Genomic DNA, 18,593 nt, shown 5'->3' with positions numbered 1-18,593 from the left:
GCTTTTAATTTGGGAATTCAAACCACTTTCTGCTGAAGAGCAGATAAACTCTTGACACTGCTCTCCACACAGCGAGGAGACCACTGTGACTACATTGGATTATGCGTTCTGTTTCAGAGCTGGGAGCCATACATTTAAAAAAGACCTGAATGGATAATCTTTAAATCAACACTCCCACGGAGCCCAGAGATTTGGCCACTGGTTCAATGTCCATGCTGCGGCTCCATAAAGTGTAAACTGACAACATTATAAGCTCGGGGAGACAGATTTTGTGTTTGTAGATGTTAAATCTTGTGTCCAAAATCATTGCACTATATAACTAATATAATCTATTTTAGGGTGGACTGTCCTGTCCTCCAATCACACATTGGCTTGAGATGCTCACTGAATTACTTAACCATCACAAACCATATAATGACAATTAAAGCAATTTGAATTTTCATATTTGACATGATTGCCTTAGCTATTTTGACCATGTAGCAGCTACAGTTGTTCAAATGAGGTGGAAAATACTTTGTTTGGGAAAACATGGCGCAAAGAAATATAATCTAATAAAAGGTTTACATGTCTTACATGTGAGATTGTAGAGAACAGAACAAGCAATGTTATCCACTGTCAGTCCTCACACAGAGGAAGGTGTGTGTGGGAGGGCTGCTAACACTGACCTCTAGATATGCGGTCTCCTATACAGAGGTGGAGGGTGAAGTAAGTGTCCAGCAGTGGGGAGCCATTCTTGTTGACGATGTTTCTGGCTGCGATGCTCCGGAGATGACGCAATCGTCTCTGTTTGGCAGGGGTAAGATTAAAAAGAGATGAAGAGAGAGCGAGGATGGATGAAAAGCACGTAACAGACATGTATTCAGGTTCATTCCAATCAGGTGATGTTCACTGGCAAATACTATCTAGGCTGTTCTGAAGGCACCGAGTCCTAACTGGGTCCCAGGAGAAGTAAAAAAGAGATGCCTCTAGATATCAGTGAAGTATCACATTGTGTATCTTATATATAAACAGCCTAAAATAGCAGTTATTTAACATGCATGGAGGGCAAGACCAGTTGTGACAGGCTGATAGATGTTAGTCAAATAATGGAGGCATGACATCTTACAACTGAGTAGCCAGTGAACTCAGCCATGACTGTCAGGCATGACTGAGTTACCAAACACGTGACAGTCACATGAGAAATGTGCCAACGTTTTTAGCTCTAAAATGATTGATTATGATGACATGATCGCAGAATTTACAGATCAAAATGAGCCAGCTATGGAAAAGCCATCATTTCTAAACATGTAACTTTCTGCACAAAAACAAAAGGTCCACATATCAGTTCATCTTCAACAATTAAGCAAGTAAAGGTTTAAAGTGAATCTCTAAACCAAACCACCAACAGTTTGCATCTACAGGGTTTGTTAATTAATAAGTTCTTTGCAGATTGGTTTGCCTACTTTAGTAAAAATCTAATATCTTTATATAAAATAAACTGTGAGTGGAAAGCAGGTGTGTGTGCGTGTGTGTGTGTGTGCCAGCGCGTGACTGTGGAAACACAAGACTCCGCTTCAGGCAAACATGTCACCACAATCACAACTTCTCCCTTGACCAGCGGGCCGGGCCTTTCTCCTGCCACTATGTTCGGAATAAATCTAAGTCATGGGATTCCCTATAAGATTAAGGGCTGCAAGAACAAAAACACTGATTGTTCTGCGAGGGACTTTTAACCCCCCTTAAAAATGTCACAAGAGCACATTTCTGAATGTGCTAATGTGGACCACAGGCAGAGAGAAATGGTTGTGAGTACACGTGTGCAGTATGAAATTACTGTGCTCTGTTACGCTCTCCAATATAAAACTACACTAATATCACAGGCCTTTTTATAAACTACACGTTCTGACAAAAATCTAAGTTAGGTCCACTACCTATTAGTTTACCACATGTCATGATGTGATCAAAATAGCCAGATGGTGGTTTGTGAGAAAGAGATTAGTATGACAAAGCTTATTAGCTGGTCACAAGCCTTCCGCTGAACATCTGTAATTTGAGCATGGCATCCCAGTTCCTTAGAAAATGGTCAGGACAAACTAAATCAAAGCTCTGGCTTCAAACAGTTAGTGAAACAGAGCTGTACTTTGCAGCTAGGGGATTCCCTTGTTTTATTTGAGTAGACCTGATATGAAGCTACACCCTGACACAGCATTTGCATCCACTCAGAAAACTAAAAATAAATAAATCTTAAAAATATTAATAAATCCTCACTGTTCAAACTGTTTTAGAAAGGAGATTGCAGGCTGCAGTTTGTGGTACTCTTGTTGGCATTTCTAATATTTAGTCTACCCTCATTGATATATCATTGTTTCAGCGAGCTGTAACTAATAAAACTGGCTACTGAGTGTATGATATTACTATATAACCATCCATACTCTTGAATTATGTACACAGTCAAGCCTCTGTAACAGCTAGAAAAAGCCTTAGTACATTTTTACTAGGGATACAGTGATCCAGACTTTTCAGTCCCGATACAGATACCAATACCTGGGTTTTGGGTATTGGCCAATGCCAATGAGTACTGATCCGATACCAGTGTAATATTAATAATCTATTTTATGTTATATTTTGCAGTGCTTCTGCCATCCCTTGGAAACATTGGCTTGGCATATATTGCAAGTAGCCTTCTTGGCGTGGCAAGCGTGAAATCCCTCCAAACTGCTGACCCCTTGTTTTTAGCTCCCTCCATGCTATGTTATCTCTCCTAGCGCACTGTTGCGGTCTACCCATAGTACACACGTAATTAAATTGAATAAATTAGCCCCATAGATTGGCCCCCCTTGTCACAGATACCCAATCCAGCTATTTGAATCCATATTACGTCGATAACCAATTTCGGTATCGGATCAGTGCATCCCTAGTTATTGCGTTATTATTTGGCAAGCTTTTAGCAAATCTATATATCTTTTGGTACTGTGAACCAGTAGGCCAGCAGAGCAATGTTGCTGGGATAATTTGTTTTAATACAAGTTAGAGAATATCTGGAAAATACACAATCAAATTCAATCAATTTCAATCAATTAAACCTGCAGTGGGGAACTTGTGTCTCCCCCTTCTGACAGTGAGAGAAATTACACAAGTCTGTGGACAAGCACTTATGTTGTACAGGCCCTGCCATACTTAGTTACATAAAATCATTAAGGAACAAATAGTTAGATCTCCTGGAGTAAGAACAAATTGAACGCCCAACTTAAATTATCATGCTCTGCCCATCATGTACGCTGCTTATATGGATTAGGTCACGCTAAGCAACGCAGGCCAATGAGACGTTGGAAAGCTGAACTCTATGCTGTGTAAGTGATACCCACATTAACAACCCCAACAGTATGCAACACCCAGCAGGGCAACTTGATGAAAACATGTTGCGGCTTGTTCAAGAGATTTCAACTGCATGTATTTGAGATAGGCTGCACTCAACAGTTTCACAGTTGACTAAAGTTAAACTTAGTCCACACCTTGCTGGGAATGTGGAGCAGCATACTGTTAGGATTAGTAGATTCTAGTTTAGATATGGAGTCCTGATCTGGACTGAAGTGCTTTGATGTAGGTTTGTAGCTTAGTCCAAGAAAGCCCTGCTGCATACCGGACTCACTGGAGGTTGTGTGCAGATCAGATGTTTGTTTTTAAAACTGCACAATATTCATATGATTATTGGCCTAATAAAGATATACAATGTGGATATCCTGTTTCTCAATACAATCGATATCTAGCGTCTGTGAAACTTTGATGGACCGATGTTACAGTCGTCCAAAAGTTGTTAAACTGTCATCTGCCGACGTTTTACATGTCGTTTCCAAATGAATGAATGAATGAATGAACGGCTGGGAGATGGGTGTTTGAGGCCAAAGAGTCCATCGGCTTAGCTAAGCATACATGAAACGGGGGCTATTCATTTTTCAAGTCACAATAAAATTGCTGTATGAGACAATATAACATCACATAATGACATTTCCCTTCCCGAGCTGTCACCTGCGTGCTCACATAACGCCAAGTTACCATTAGCTTAAACATACTAGCTGTAAAAAAAAAAAAAAAAAAAAAAAAAAAAAAAGTGTAGTGTAATGATATATAGCAGTCAAAATAGGGCAACACACTGAAAAAACAATCGGGCACAAAAATGCATAACACAAGCCGAACTGGTTTTAGTGTGCGTGTGGCGTGTCAGTCCAGTTCCATGTATTCCCAGTAAGCTAGCTAACTGCGAGCTAGCAGTAGCTGGCTAACTAGCTACTAGCCTGACAGGCCTGCTTGTAAACTCCTACATAGCACACTGAGAGGGGCCCGGTCCAAGTTTTCCTGAGTTCATTTGAAAGCAGTTCGTGTCAACGTGAGCTCAGAGGCTTCGCATTTACCTGCTGGGATGTGAGCTCCACATGTAAGGCTCGAGAGGATGAAGCTCCAGAGTTGGTGACAGAGGCGGCGGGTATGGCGAGAACCCGACCGGTGATGGAGTTCATCCTCCTGTCGGCATCTAGCGGGTCCCCCTCATTCAACAAAACATCCCATCCACGACATCCAGGACACTCGGTTTAAAGTTTAAGAAGCTGCAGGCATGCACCAGAGACATGCAGGTACGGTTGTTGGCGTGGGTAAAGCGCTACAACAGCTGACAGCTAACCAACGGGACGTAAACAAAGTGCAGGCTATTTCGCTACACTTGGTTCGGAAATCCGTCTCCGGTTGGGAGGCGCGACATCTAGGCTGCTGATTGGCTCAATCGAACGTAGGTCACGTAAAGGCGGTACCTGCTACTGAAAGCCCGTGTTGCTATTGGTTGTATTGTCCGTTTGTCTTCCAGGAGGGGGCGGGCGTTCGCTGGAATCTGTCAAAGCTGCAAAATATGAGGAAGTTGCGTCCCACAACGTGACATGCAGGTGACAGCTACACGGTGACTTCCAGGCCTTTTCTGACATGCAAACTCCATAAGAGCTAGAACAAAAAGGGACGAAGAAATTAGATTTCCCAGGGGCTCTCGTCAACCTTATGTCGTTGATCTCCAAGTACACAAGCATTAAGCCATGAACCTCTGAGGGCAGCTTTATTGACATTTGATCAATAAGACCATAAGTGTGTCCTATATTTGGAGTGCCTTGTGTGCGCTACAGTAGACTAGTAAAAGTAGTAACACCACAGAGTAAAAATACTCTATAACACGTAATTATCCAAAAGTACTCTAAATGCAAAATAACTCCTTTGTGTTACATTATTATAGGATATATTATATTATTGGATTGTTATTATAGATGGATTAACTTATAAGCAACATTGTAATTATGTTTCTGTCAATGTGGTGCTAATTAGGCAATAACTAGCTTACTTACTGTTGGATAGCTAAATCTATTACAATCTATTTATAAACTGATCATGTTTATAATGTTTTGCGTGTAAGATGTGAATCTGCAATTTAACAGTTAATGATAGATGTCAGATAAATGTACTGTAGAAAAACTATATTTCTGTCTGAAATGTTGAGTAGAACTATTAAATAATATTATGTCGATAAAACAGCTAATTAAGTAGCTACAGGACACCTACCTCAAATTTGTACACAATTGTAGGGTACCTGAGTAAATGTATGTGAGCCTACTTTCCCCCACTACTGGATCTCCACATCTGAGCAGTAGCAGGCTTACTCCACTTTTAGGATGATTTGTGTAAAGGTTCTTTCATACTTAATGCGACTATGGCACCACTGCGTATTATTTCAGGGTGGCGACTTGGTGAGCTTGCCTTGAACCCTTTCTATACACTCTGTGGTTGAACCTTCACCCTGACTGCAGGATATTGAACACCCATCAGGGGGCAGTATCAGCCACATAGAGGAGTTCTGTTTGCACAGGGTCTTTGGACTTTGCGAAAAGTATTGATTGCTTTCTGCTTTTAGGAATACTCTGCCTTGTGTAATTGAAATAGACCCTGCATGGTTTGATATAAGGGTTGTTGGTGAACACAATAAGCTTTTAAATAGCACTGATACTGTGATCAAACATTTTTATAGTTAACATTTTCTTATAAACATTGACCAGAATATTTACATTTGACTTTATACCACTTTTTAATCAACATTTGTTTTTACAGCTATTGTCACTGGTTACTTCACAGAGTAAGACTGTTCATTAATCTTGACAATGAAGTACACAGTGTTGAATACGCTTGAATGTCTATGTCCTACAGCAGCCTCACGGAAGTCAAAATCATATAATGGATGTCTAGTGAAGTAAATTTGAGAGAAATATTCACCGTTAGAAATAGCTCAAAGTGATGGGAAGGTGTGCCCAAAAGCAAGACACAAAAACTACACACATCTCCTTCTGAAAACATACAAAAGTTTAATTTAAATATTGGCAGACAGAGGATGCCTTTCATCATATAGAACAGTCTTGTTGTTTATTTCTTGCAAATTTACTGCACATGGATTACACTGCTCTTTATAAGAAGTCCCAGTGGTGAAAACAGAGGAAATCGCTTTTCAAATGACAATCTTATAATTTACTGCTCACGAACATGACACATGCTTACTTATTTAGAGGATTCCCAGGATATATTAATTTATACCTCACATACTCTTATTTTACAAAAGTACTAGTGACACCCTCAAACATAACACAATACCAGTAGCAAAACCAGTAAAATCCCTTCCTTTTCAATTATCACCCATGGCATGGTCATAAAGAGAGCCACTGTGCACTGCCAGTCTTCATCTTCAACTGCAGCTCAAAACTTTCCATAAGACTTAAATGTTACAAGACATCACTATTTTTTGTTGCATAGACAAAACACACCCATCCAGACCTGGACACTAGTAGAAGAAAGGGAAATCAAGCAAAAGATAAATGCCATGGACCTGAGAATTTTGAATATTGTGCTGTTCAAAATTCTCCCATCCACAACATTTTTCTTGAGACAAAACCCTCAGAAGGTAATCAGCAATACAAAAAGTGCATCAGAAATATTCACTGAGAGACAAGCACAGAAATAGGCTTTTTCCTCCCTGCAGAAAATAATTAATACTTTATGGCATTATAAAAATCACACATATTGTCCATTCACAATATAAATTCACCCTGTAGAATTTCTTCACTTTCAGCCTTCATACAGTAAAATACCTGCATGTGTGTGGACAGCATAGATCTTTGGCTTAATTAATCTTTGGATCTTATCATCCCAATAATAAATTGGTACCTTCCACTTGCATTGCTTGTGCTTTTAGCATATAATAATAGGATCTCAAAGAGCTTAGGGAGAATTATATGAATGCATGAGAGAAAGAAAACATTGGCACTTCTTTTAAGTCCTGCATGTTACCTTCCAGCTCCATCTAGTGGAGCTAACCCACCTCTGGACTGATAAGACAGTACAAATCTGATTCCTTCATGGAGAAATGGAAATACAAATAAAAAAAAGGCATACTTTTTATGAGAGCTTTTCTGCAACTTTTTCCAACCAGGTCTGTTTAACCTGATGACAGCACGAGGGAGAGGGGACTATTCTTCAAATGTGTTCATTTATTTGTGTGTGTGCGTTCGTGCATGCTTGCGTGAGAGTGAAAGAGAGAGTTGACGCAGAGAACAAAAGGTTTCTGTAGCTCTGATGTGAATAGTTTGCAGTCCAGAGATAATCCAAACCAGGCACCAAGACTTGACAGGGATGGGATGGTAGTGGAGGGGTGAAGATGCTGCCACAGTTCAGAGCTTCAACAGGCCCCCCTCATCCTCTCAATGGATGTACAGGACATCACTCTCTTTCAGGCCAAAGCGGGTCTTGTACTTGTCAAAAAGGCACTGGAGGGACTTGATGTACATTGCATGGTATAGATCCACTATATCCTCAGTTGGATCCTCAATTTTTGGCACTGTGATCGGCTCCCCAACTATTGTAAAACAGGGAGAGAATCAAAACAAAGAGATAATCAAACAAAGTTGTTATGAAATTGTTGGAAACATCAGTGTTAACCATCAATACACTTAATCAAGCAGGTCCTGGTGATCTGTTAATGGTTTGCTGTTTTAGTACAGATTATTAGAGGACAATGACCAACAGAGTATTGTGGGGTGGTTGACATTTTGTGTACCTCTCTGAATCACTCAAACCAAACATTAGCAGACAAACTTGCCTATGGTGGTGATAGGCTTGCAATAAGGCACAATGCCCCAGGAGTTGCTGAAGAAGAGGCCACATCCATGGAAAAGGCACGGGGCAAAGCCTAAGATCTTCTGTAACCTCTTTTGGAGAGATCTCCAGCAGGTCCCCTCCTCGAAGATCACCTGCTTATAGACATCGTTCTCCCCAAAGGAATATACCGGTACCAGGTCAGACCTGAGAAAACAGAGCAGGTAACTCAGCAACTGTCCCCCAAATGTACATTACTGTAAGACAATGTCAAAAAGTATGTTTCTACACAAAGCAGCAGATGTGAATTTATTTATAAATTAGGAACAACATTAAGAAATGAGCTAGTAATTTTTAAAAAAGGTTCTAATACACAGAACACCTATTTAACACATTTTCCCCAATTACTAAAACATAACCTTTGCAGACATTTTTTTTTTTCCTATAACCTAAATTATATGCCTTGATATCTTAAATTGTAATATTGCAGTTCTATCTGTAAAACAGTTACTTCCAAAAAGGAAGTTGCTTTTGTTGTGGCTTTATGTATTCAATGTGCTAATTATCAATAATCAGTTTAGCTTAATGTTCACATAGGCAGACTGCAAAATCACAGACATTTCTCATATTTGTGTGGGTTTATATTCAGTGTTACTGTTGGTGAAGAGCCACATATTTGTCTTGGCTAGGTATAACAATTATGAAAGGGATTATGTCAATCAGGAAACTTTCTGGATCGATATTCCTTATATCTAACTAGATCTGTCGCTAAGCTTGAAGTTTAGCATTTTACCAGTTGCCCAGATGTTTTCATAGAAGGTTTTTGGACCTATAAAACATTTGGGACTCTTAATTTATGTTATTCATAATTTATGAATCTTTTTTTTTTTTTTTTTAATCATTCATTACCAATCCTTGAATAGAGCCCCATCTGAAAAAGTGGGCCCCAACGTTTTTGGGCTTGTGACCCTTAAAAAAAAAGTCAACTCTCGACACCTCAAAGGCTACATATTTCCATGAGCTGTGAACATGCCAATCTTTACCTCCCCAGACTGTTAAATATGAATACGAAGGCATTAAGGGACAAAACTGTGCAGTATTTTACAAAAAATAAGAAAGATTTCCCAAAAATAAACATGATTTCGTGGAGCAGATATTTTTGTTCTTCTTTCCTAACATGTTGTGTGATCATCTCACACCCACCTAGAACCACTTTTCTATGTGCCATCTGAAATGTGGATTTATAGCAAACAAGAAACTTATACTTCATAATGTAAACATATCTACTTTGAATGAGGTACACACAATAATGGCTTTTTTAATAAAAGTATGAATATTAATATTAATTGATTGCACTTTTTACTCAATTTTCATCATTATAAAAACAATTCAGTGTTGTTATTTAAGTGGTTTCAACATCATCTCTATTTTATAAGCAAGTCACCTCAATATACAATCCAGGTTTATATCAGCTGGAATGCTAATCTAGTTATTATGAATGAAGTTCTGCATAACTGCGTGTTTTTTCTAGCAAGCCATAAGCTTCTTAGTGCAAGGTGCACCCTGTGATCCAAAGCTATATTTGAGGAGGAATGAGGCTTGTTTGGGTTAGTGACAGAAATAGTGCAGTTTGTTATAGTAATTAATGCATGGCTGAGTGCAGCACAAAGCCAGCTAAAACAGTCTGACCCTTCCAAAAAAGTACTGCATGCCAAAAGGAGCTCCAAGCTTTATGAGGGACAACACTGCACATTAATAAAAAGGCTTGGTAATGCTCTCTGTGAGGTAATTTCAACATTTCTAGTCACTGCAGCCCTGAGAATTATATTTTCATGTTCAATGTTGCAGTTGCAATTGTGCAGCCAGCTTACCCTTTCTGCAGGGCCAGCTTCACAAAGCCTTTACGGTTCTTCAATGTGACAGAATTTATGCCTTGTGTACACTCCAGAGACTCCGCTGCCCCTCCAACAACGATGACCACAGCATTTCCTGTCCCGTTATGTGACAGCAGGTATTCGATAGAATTCCTGTTTACTGGACAGATACCTGAGAGGGAAAAAAAAGATGGAAAAATAATTAAAATTGCAGTAACAAAGAAGTGGGCCTGAGCCAAATACACTTGCTTGCTCAGTGTGTTTGCATTTCTAATACTGTGCAATAATGGCATTTTTCTATAGATTAATACAAAATATTTTGATATCTCCTAGACCTAGTCATATCCTGGCTGCAAATATTGCAATTCTTTCTTCTTATATTTAGCTTTGTTGTACTTAGTGCATTGTTCTGTGCGGCAAAACCTACAAGTCACAAAACACTTAAGTACAATTAAATAAACCATGTTGAGCATGTGCAAAATCTGAACCATAGTAGCTGACAATGAAAACATTGTTTCAAAACAGACATTTTGCAGAGAATATTGTTACATTACACATAACAAAAATAGACAAAGAAAGTCCTATGAAAGCTGTTTACCAATAAAACAACATGTACCTATAGTAACCTAAGAGAGAATGTACAGTATCTATGGGGAAGGATGAAGCCTGAAAGGCAAATAGCCCTTCAGCAATCAGTGAAATCAGCAGATCCAAGTAAACATAAGATATTTCAGGTGAGCAATAGGACAAAGGTCCACTTCCAAGACCTCATCTTACCTCCAGACATCAGGTAGTCTCGAAGGACGGGCAAGCGGAAGTTTCCTGCCAGGGTTGCCAAGGAGGGCTTGATGCCCGGGAATTTCTTGGAGAAGGCTGTGGCTTCTGTCCCAAAGTTGCAGAAAGCACCGAAGCAGAAGATGCCATGCGGATGGTAGCCAAATATGTAGTTCCGGCTGGGCAGCAGGTTGTGGGTCTTAATTAGCTGGAGGACAATAGCACAAAGAGGACCAGTGTGAGGCTGATTTCCATTTGAGGGGGACACTGCTAGACAGGAAACATCTGATAGGAGAAATGTCATGTTAGTGACCAATTTGACTGAAAAACAATTCTACACTAAATACTTATTATACACATATTATTCTGGTTTCTGCAAAGTCAAGTTTATTCCTGTATTGTTGCCTTTTATTTGTGTAGTGTAAAATTGTTTGAGATGTGCTATACAATGAACTTTGTTGTTATATATCATTATAATCTCTATAGCATAGTAGATTTTGCCGTTAATATCCAAAAAATTAACATACTTCATTATTAAAAAGTATAAAATATTCCATTAAAAGTTCAGTGTGTAAGATTTAGTGGTATCTAGCAGTTTCTGTCAAGTCTACCACTGCCCCCTAACCTTTGAAAGAGCATAGGAAAGCTACGGTGGCTGACAGAGCACAAAATCAAATCAATCAATCTCTTTATTTGTCCCCATAGGGAAATTAGTTTGCAGATCAATCAAGTAGGCATTACATCATACAACAATAGAGAGAACCTTAAAACATACTGGTAAACACACAACTAATACAAATAACCCATAATTTCCCATTCCCCTAAATGTCCTCTGCCTGGATACACTGGGGAAATGAAAAAGCGCCGGTAGGTTGATGGATGCGGATCAAACACCGAAATAAAAACACTGTAGCACATGCTGTAATGTGAGAAACTGTCACTGCAGAATCCATTTGTTGAAGAGAGAAATTGCCCTGAAAGGGGGATCAAACACTGAATCCTTGGATTGCAAATCCTGTACTTTACCAAATGAGCTAACCAACCAACATGTCACTGAAGGTCAATATTATATTATATTCTCATCCAACAATTAACTTATTTGCCGAACCCTATAGATTATGTGTGTATTATTATGTACTTCTTTGAACGTACGTATTCAACATAGATATGGATAGTATATTGCATTCCTGTCAATAGATCCTCAGAAATATTACACACTGGACCTTTAACAATGCATTACCACAGGAAATCTTTACATGTGGGAAGTTGGAAGCAGAGAAGGTTTTTCATTTTTAATTGAACAACGAAAAAAATATTAAATTGATCATCAATATAATTGCCAAAACAGTAATTGTAATTCAGTTAAATGTAAAGCCGTGAAACACATGCACTGTGCAAATGCAATCAACCTGCAACTTTAGAGTGTCACAGTTAATCAAACCTCACACTTTATGAAATCTTAAATCCATTCATGTATACTGTAGCTACCCCTTAACTGTACATGAAATAGAACATCCTTATCAGCTCAAACCCGTCATGACTCTCCTCTGTACAGTACACCCATGTACTGTTGTAAAATGATGACCTGTGCACCTGTTCAGGCAACAATAAAGTACAACTTTAAACATTCAGCATTATTTTAGCCTCTTGGTTTCATGTTGAAGTTATGAAACTGCTAAATGATCTGCACTGTAGCCTTCCATCACAATGAGTACACAAAGCTCCCTTAGTAGCTAGTCAAACACAACAGTTGCATAACCACATTAGCAAAGGAGATCACATTCAAGATCTCCATAGTAGTGCAGAACTTCACCTGGCTGGCATGGCAGGTGTAAAGGGGTTACGGTGGGACGGCGGGAGATCATACACAGCATTTAACAGCTTGAATAGTTAGAGGAGACAGTAAAGAGATGGAGGCTAGATTCACTGGTTACTGGAAAAAAAACAAAAGGAAAAAAAACAGAAGAGTCTTTGTTTCTAGTGTTGATACAGTTTTGCAGACGTTCATGTAACTGTTTTCATAACCGTCACACTCCAGACCTCTTACAGTCCTCACTTACTTACTTGATTTTAAAGTTGGTTTGGACTTTGACCAGTTGGCTTCCAACTCATAGAAATAAAGTCATGTGTTCATGATAAAACGCTTGCTCTAAAATCAATTAATGGCCCTGTGGATATAGTCTGGTTATTTTGAGCTATTGACCAATAATTTTTATTTTTTTTTATTATTAGTATCTTAATCCACATTAAATGACTTATTCAGCTCTGTTACAAGAGATGAACTTTCAACTACAGACTTGCCCATGTCAGTAACTAATATTTCAACACTGCCAGAAAGCAAAAACTTTGCACAACAGCAAAAAAAATGAATGTATGTATTGCAGCAATATTTAGGGTTCTTAAAAAGGGAGAAAAACTAGAGCATTAAGAGTCTGGGTGACAAAAGAATGACTTCATCAACCCACTGAGACGAACTGCTATGGTACAACAGTGCAGATCAATGTAATGAACAAAGTTTAAAGTTCAAAGGGTAGGAATTTAACTTCCTCTCCCTGGAGTGATACAGCCCTCTTTTCTTTCTACACTCATAGATAAGCTCATCAACACAGAGGCAGCCCATTTGTCCTTACACTGAAGTGATTTTAAAATGATGAAATCAAACAAGCTGTATGAAAGCCTGTGTTTCACTAGCATTGTGAGGGCAAACAGAAGCTAATACAGCAAGAGAGGAATACAGGTGTGAGTGTGATATTGCAATTGCTTTGTATATAAAATGCAGCAGAATATTGTCCTAAGTGACAATATCCTAACTGTCCAAAACCTACAAAAATTTGATTCACAATGATATAAAAAAAAGTGGCAAATCTGCATATTGGAGAAACTGGAACTAGAGAATGAGAAAATACCATAAATACATAAAAAGAGTTCCTGATTATTTTTGTTTTGAATGACAGCAGCTCAAGTCTGTACAAAAGTGATGCTTCAATAAAAGCGCATGACTGCTGTAGGTTTTGGACAGTTAGGATATAATCAAGCAGAATATCTCAGAGAAAACATATTCTCTCTTTAAACACACTCCAATCTTGACTTCTCTCCCTTTCACTGACAGTTTAGTCACGCACCGCCCTCCCACTGCATTCAGTGTGTGCTTTGTTGTGCATGTGCCAGTTTGCAGTAACTCTTCCCTCGGTACTCTGAACCAGGGCTGTCCTCTCAAGGATGCAGGCAAAACAAACTTAGCACTGCTCCTTAGCCTATCAGGCGGGACAAAGTCTAAAACTCCCAACCAACGTCAGGCCCTAATCAACATGGGACAAGGAACAACATGGATCCAACAGTTGATACCCAATCCACCCCTGATAAGCTTATCTATAATGTCAAACCAATGCACAGCTGGAAATCGATCAACAGGCGAAAATCATACAATGCGGACTAGCCTAAGCATGAGTTATAAGTAGTAAGTGTACTTTTTGAGTGACAGCAACAAAATGCACATAGTTGGGCACGTTTTCATGGTTCATTTCTTTGCTGGTTGCAACTCTGACATCTCAATTCTTACACTGTTCTGTTGAGGTACCCACCCTGATTGGAAAGTAGTCTCGGAAATATGTCCACACTGTCCAGCTCCTCACCCAAGAGGACCTTCTGCCACCTGAAGAGAACATTACAGATAAGAAATCACTTTCATCATCAAAATTAGAGCTGCAACTCAATTATTTTCAAAATTCCTGTTTTTAATGGAGGTTAGAAAGAGAAGTTTATATTTATTAACAATACAACAACGACAATCACATTTGAGAAGCTGGAACCAATTAATGTAATTTTTGCTTGATAAATTACTTAAACCATTAATTGATTATCAACCTTGTTGTCATTTTCTGTTGATAGACTATTTCAGCCCTATTTAAAAAAAAAAAAAAAACTAACTCTACAATTACATGTAAATACGGCTGTACTTTGGCATAGCGCTGTGTTTTGAGCTAAATGCTAACATTAGCATGCAACATGCTTATGTTTAACAGGCATGTTCACCATCGTAGTTTAGCTTGTTAGCATGCTAACATTTTCTAATTAGCAATAGACACAACGTACAGCTGAGGCTGATGAGAATGCCATTAGATTTGCAGGTGTTTGTTTGTAAACCAAAGTGTTGCTTTAGCACCAAATGTAAACCTTATGATGGTCCAAATACTAGTTGATCTCTCAGTCTGGAGACAAGTAACCAAAGACAGGCCGACCAACTGACAGACCAGCATTGCCAACCACAGAGCGACATTGCTTGCATGGCTAAAAACAGCCTATATCCTATACTTTTATTCAGCACAAAATGTGACCTTTCTAATATAAACAGGTTAAGAACCAACCAAAAGAAACAAGCTCTAAACAAAAGCACATTGTGTGTGCTAATCATTACAAAAGTAACAAAAATAGTGCAAAAACGAGAGTTATGTATGTAACTACGGTTCTATGAATTCTAGATGACTGCTAGAGTTCTCCGTCACCCAGAATCTTGGCTAGAAGATTTTGTAGGGTAATTTTTCATGATGATGTGGCCTTATATAAGCCTCGACCCGCATCATTTCAGGTCACAGGTGACTTTGTTGATATTGAATACTCCATCTGCAACATGCGCGAGATGGATAACATCCAGTGTTAAGCACTGCCTTTGGCAGTCAGGAAGAATGAAATAGAATGCATAATATAGATAAATGCATAAATCCAACTTTCAGAAAAATAAGACCAGTAGCTTCTGATATATCATGTCTATAAATATTTGGAAATGTCATCAGACCAGTGATTTTTTTTCATGTGGGACTCAAAATTGAACTATTAAACAACAGTGATTTTTAATTGATCTGTAATGTCCTGCCTTGTTTCGGGGTGTTCCAGTCTACGATGAGCCAGGCGGTGTAAACAGCAGCAATAAGCCAGCAGTCAGTGCAGAACATGTAGATGAGCAGCACAGTGCAGGCAGCACCTGGAGGGAAAGGGGAGAGACAGCACAATTAAGTATAAGTAAATACGGACAAATCTATTACCTAAAATAATATGAAGTATTGATATAAAGGCTAAACTATTCAGTTAAAGCTATGCTAGAAAAGGAATCACAAGTCAGAAGCAAGTATGTGTGCAGCTCAGAGATCTAACCCCCGTATTAGGAGATTAATGGGACTAGAAGTTAAGTCTTCTAGGTTTCTTTGCTTTCTTACAGCTTAGGTGAAATACACAGAGCCCCGCGCACACAAGCACACTCACTCACCCAAAGCTAAGAAGGTGATCACCCACTGCAGCACAGAGATGACCTGAAGATGTTTTTCCATCTTGGATCTGCAGGGCCAGAATGCCAAGGGCAGGTCCTGCAGGGCAGAGAGGATGCTGGAGCCAGTCCCTGGAGACAAGACATGCAAGACGAGAGCAAGAGCATAAAAGGGGTTTGATCAAAACTGTATCCATGTGTGTGGATTAAGACCCAGTTAGAGAAACTTAAATAGATGAGGAAGAGAAACATTTGGCGATGAATCAGACCAAAAAGATGCAGGTAACACGCCCCTAGTAGTAATACTTTCCTAGTCCTGCTTTGAGTTAAGCCAAGCCAAAAGGTGAATATCAAACAAAACAAAGCTACACGGCCTAGGATACTCACCAGCTCTTTCTGTCACCAGCCCATAAAAGTGAAGCCACGCAGCTACATGTAAGGTTGTGTGCAGAGAGGGAGCATTAACTAATGGACACATCACGAGCGAATAAAGCTAGTCAAGCTCATACTGCTGAGAGTCACTAAGAAGATGATCTCCCCTCCAGGAAAACACTGTTGTCTAATCCCATCTGTACACACTGAAAATAACCCAGCACCAGGCAGCTGGTGGTATTACCTGTAAACTATGATGCTATGACTCTTGATGCTATGACTCTTGAATCAGTGCCAGTGACTGATGAAGAGAGATGGAGTTGGCCAGGATGAACAGTTCATGGTTAATCTGCCCACTTGCACTATGCTCTTAGAATCCCGGGGCGAGCCAGATCAAACTGGCCACCAATCAGAAGGGTAAACAAACACCAGTATGTCCCGCAGCGGATCCATGTGCTTGTTTGTGAAAAATCATCCAGTTTCATTATCGGTTCATTGACACTTTTTACATTTGCAAATTAAAAGTGAATTTCTGACACCACACAGCAAAAGAGTGTCATCAAGTTAACTCACGGATTCATAAGCATAGCAGACCTCGCAGGCCTGGGCTGCCTTATAGAACAATGATGTACAATTTCTTTACTAGACTAGCCTCCAGTTAAAAGTTCATTCATTTTCCCAGAAGAAATCTTTAATTCACACTGTGGACATTGGCAAATAATTCTTAATTTAGCCAAAATTTTAAACTTTCAACTGCAATAAAAAATTCAAAACCTCTAAATGAGCAAACAAGTGCTGCTCATAATTCTGTATATGTTCAGAATCAGCTTTATTAGCCAAGTATGTGTACACATAGAAAGAATTTGACTCCAGCTTAAAATTGCTCTCACTGTCGGCCTACTCACACCCAGTAAACAAGAACAGTTAGTTGCATTCTGTTAGTACCTGACTTGGAAGCAGCGGCACTAACAGTCACAGCGCACAGATCAAATATTGCAGCATTAACTCCAATTTAATTTTCTTTAATCATCCCTCCTTTTTTAAAGTTTTGAAAACGTTTGGGGTTGGGTGGGGGGGGGGCACATTTTTAGTTTTGAAAATTAAAATATGTTTTAAGTGTTTTTATTGCATTGCTGCACCTTCCCTCTAAAATGTTTTCTGATAGAATAATAATGATGGTACTTTTAAAAGGCAAGTTTTGTTAGAATGCCACAAAGTGCTTTACACAACATGACAGAAACTGGCTGGTGCGTGCGTGTGTGTGTGTCCCATGTCCTTCTGATCTGAAACACAAACGACTCCTGGTTTGTTTGACCACCTTTGGTTTGTTTGCTTGCTGCAGCCCACGTTGCACAAGCAAGCCAGTAACCGTCTTACCTTTGAGGACGCCAGAGTATGCAGCAAGAATGGTCTTCATAGCCGAGGCTTCTTGGATGGTGAAGGTGCCCGAAAGACAAAAAAAAAAAAAAACAGCTGTTTTCTTGCTGTCAAGATGATGGAAGTCCAACTCTACAGCTCCTCTGTCTGCCTGCGACTACAGCAGACTGACGCGCCGTGCGACATTTAATGAGTGCGGGGAGGAGCCAAAAACACGGAGACAAGACAAGACATTTATTTGTAATGTGAAGCTGGAAGTGGCGGTGTCCTCCCTGTTCAGAAGACACACACAGGTCAACAGGTGGAAAATCAGAAGGAGCAATGAGCTCCTGCGCCTCTCGCTGTGTATTTATGGGGGGGGGGGGTCACGTGATTCAACTGTGATAAACATCTTTTTGTGCATCAATCTTGCCTCACCACTTCATCAGGTGTAAGCCTGCACCTGTGGGTTGGAAGAGACAGTCTTATAGTCACATGGTTGTATCTGTGAACGTGGTATAAGTGTTCAGTTTTACATTAACAGTGCTGTATGTGTCCTAATTATTGATACTTTACTATTAGATCACTACAAAATAAATGATTGTCATCTTATATGTCCCATGGTTGGTCTACAGTATAAAGGCCTATACAACACATGGTATTTTTTGTTGTAATGCATGTAGCCTACTTTATCTATGGTTTGTTCTCAATGGTCAGGCAATGCCCAAATAGAATTACAGACTTTATGTAACATGAGCAGTAGGTTAAATGAGACTTTTGTCTATGTTGTCACTTTATTTATTCTAGTAGAGCAA

General features: G+C 39.3%; 2 protein-coding genes across 2 annotated transcripts in view; both read right to left on the bottom strand.

Moving 5' to 3' along the window:
* Positions 1 to 4,709, bottom strand: part of uvrag (UV radiation resistance associated gene) — a 95,865-nt gene extending 91,156 nt beyond the window's left edge. The window contains exons 1-2 of the mRNA XM_046040146.1: positions 4,389 to 4,709; positions 666 to 783 (exon numbers count right to left, since the gene is read on the bottom strand). Of these exons, the coding sequence (XP_045896102.1) occupies positions 666 to 783; positions 4,389 to 4,493 (223 nt within the window). The 5' untranslated portion in view covers positions 4,494 to 4,709. The remainder of the gene's footprint in view (positions 1 to 665; positions 784 to 4,388) is intronic.
* A 1,633-nt stretch (positions 4,710 to 6,342) lies between these two features.
* Positions 6,343 to 18,011, bottom strand: dgat2 (diacylglycerol O-acyltransferase 2). Its single transcript, XM_046040071.1, has 8 exons — positions 17,800 to 18,011; positions 16,054 to 16,182; positions 15,664 to 15,771; positions 14,375 to 14,445; positions 10,797 to 11,001; positions 10,017 to 10,191; positions 8,150 to 8,352; positions 6,343 to 7,906 (listed from the first exon to the last, which is right to left on the bottom strand). Exons 1-8 carry the CDS (start codon positions 17,837 to 17,839, stop codon positions 7,752 to 7,754), a joined length of 1,086 nt encoding a protein of 361 aa, XP_045896027.1. The 5' UTR covers positions 17,840 to 18,011; the 3' UTR covers positions 6,343 to 7,751.
* Between the last annotated feature and the right edge of the window lie 582 nt (positions 18,012 to 18,593).

The sequence above is a fragment of the Micropterus dolomieu genome, linkage group LG23, assembly GCF_021292245.1.
Source record: "Micropterus dolomieu isolate WLL.071019.BEF.003 ecotype Adirondacks linkage group LG23, ASM2129224v1, whole genome shotgun sequence".
NCBI classification, from domain to species: domain Eukaryota; kingdom Metazoa; phylum Chordata; class Actinopteri; order Centrarchiformes; family Centrarchidae; genus Micropterus; species Micropterus dolomieu.
The sequence above is the reverse complement of the archived record's forward strand: the minus strand, read 5'-3'. Positions and strand labels throughout refer to the sequence as shown.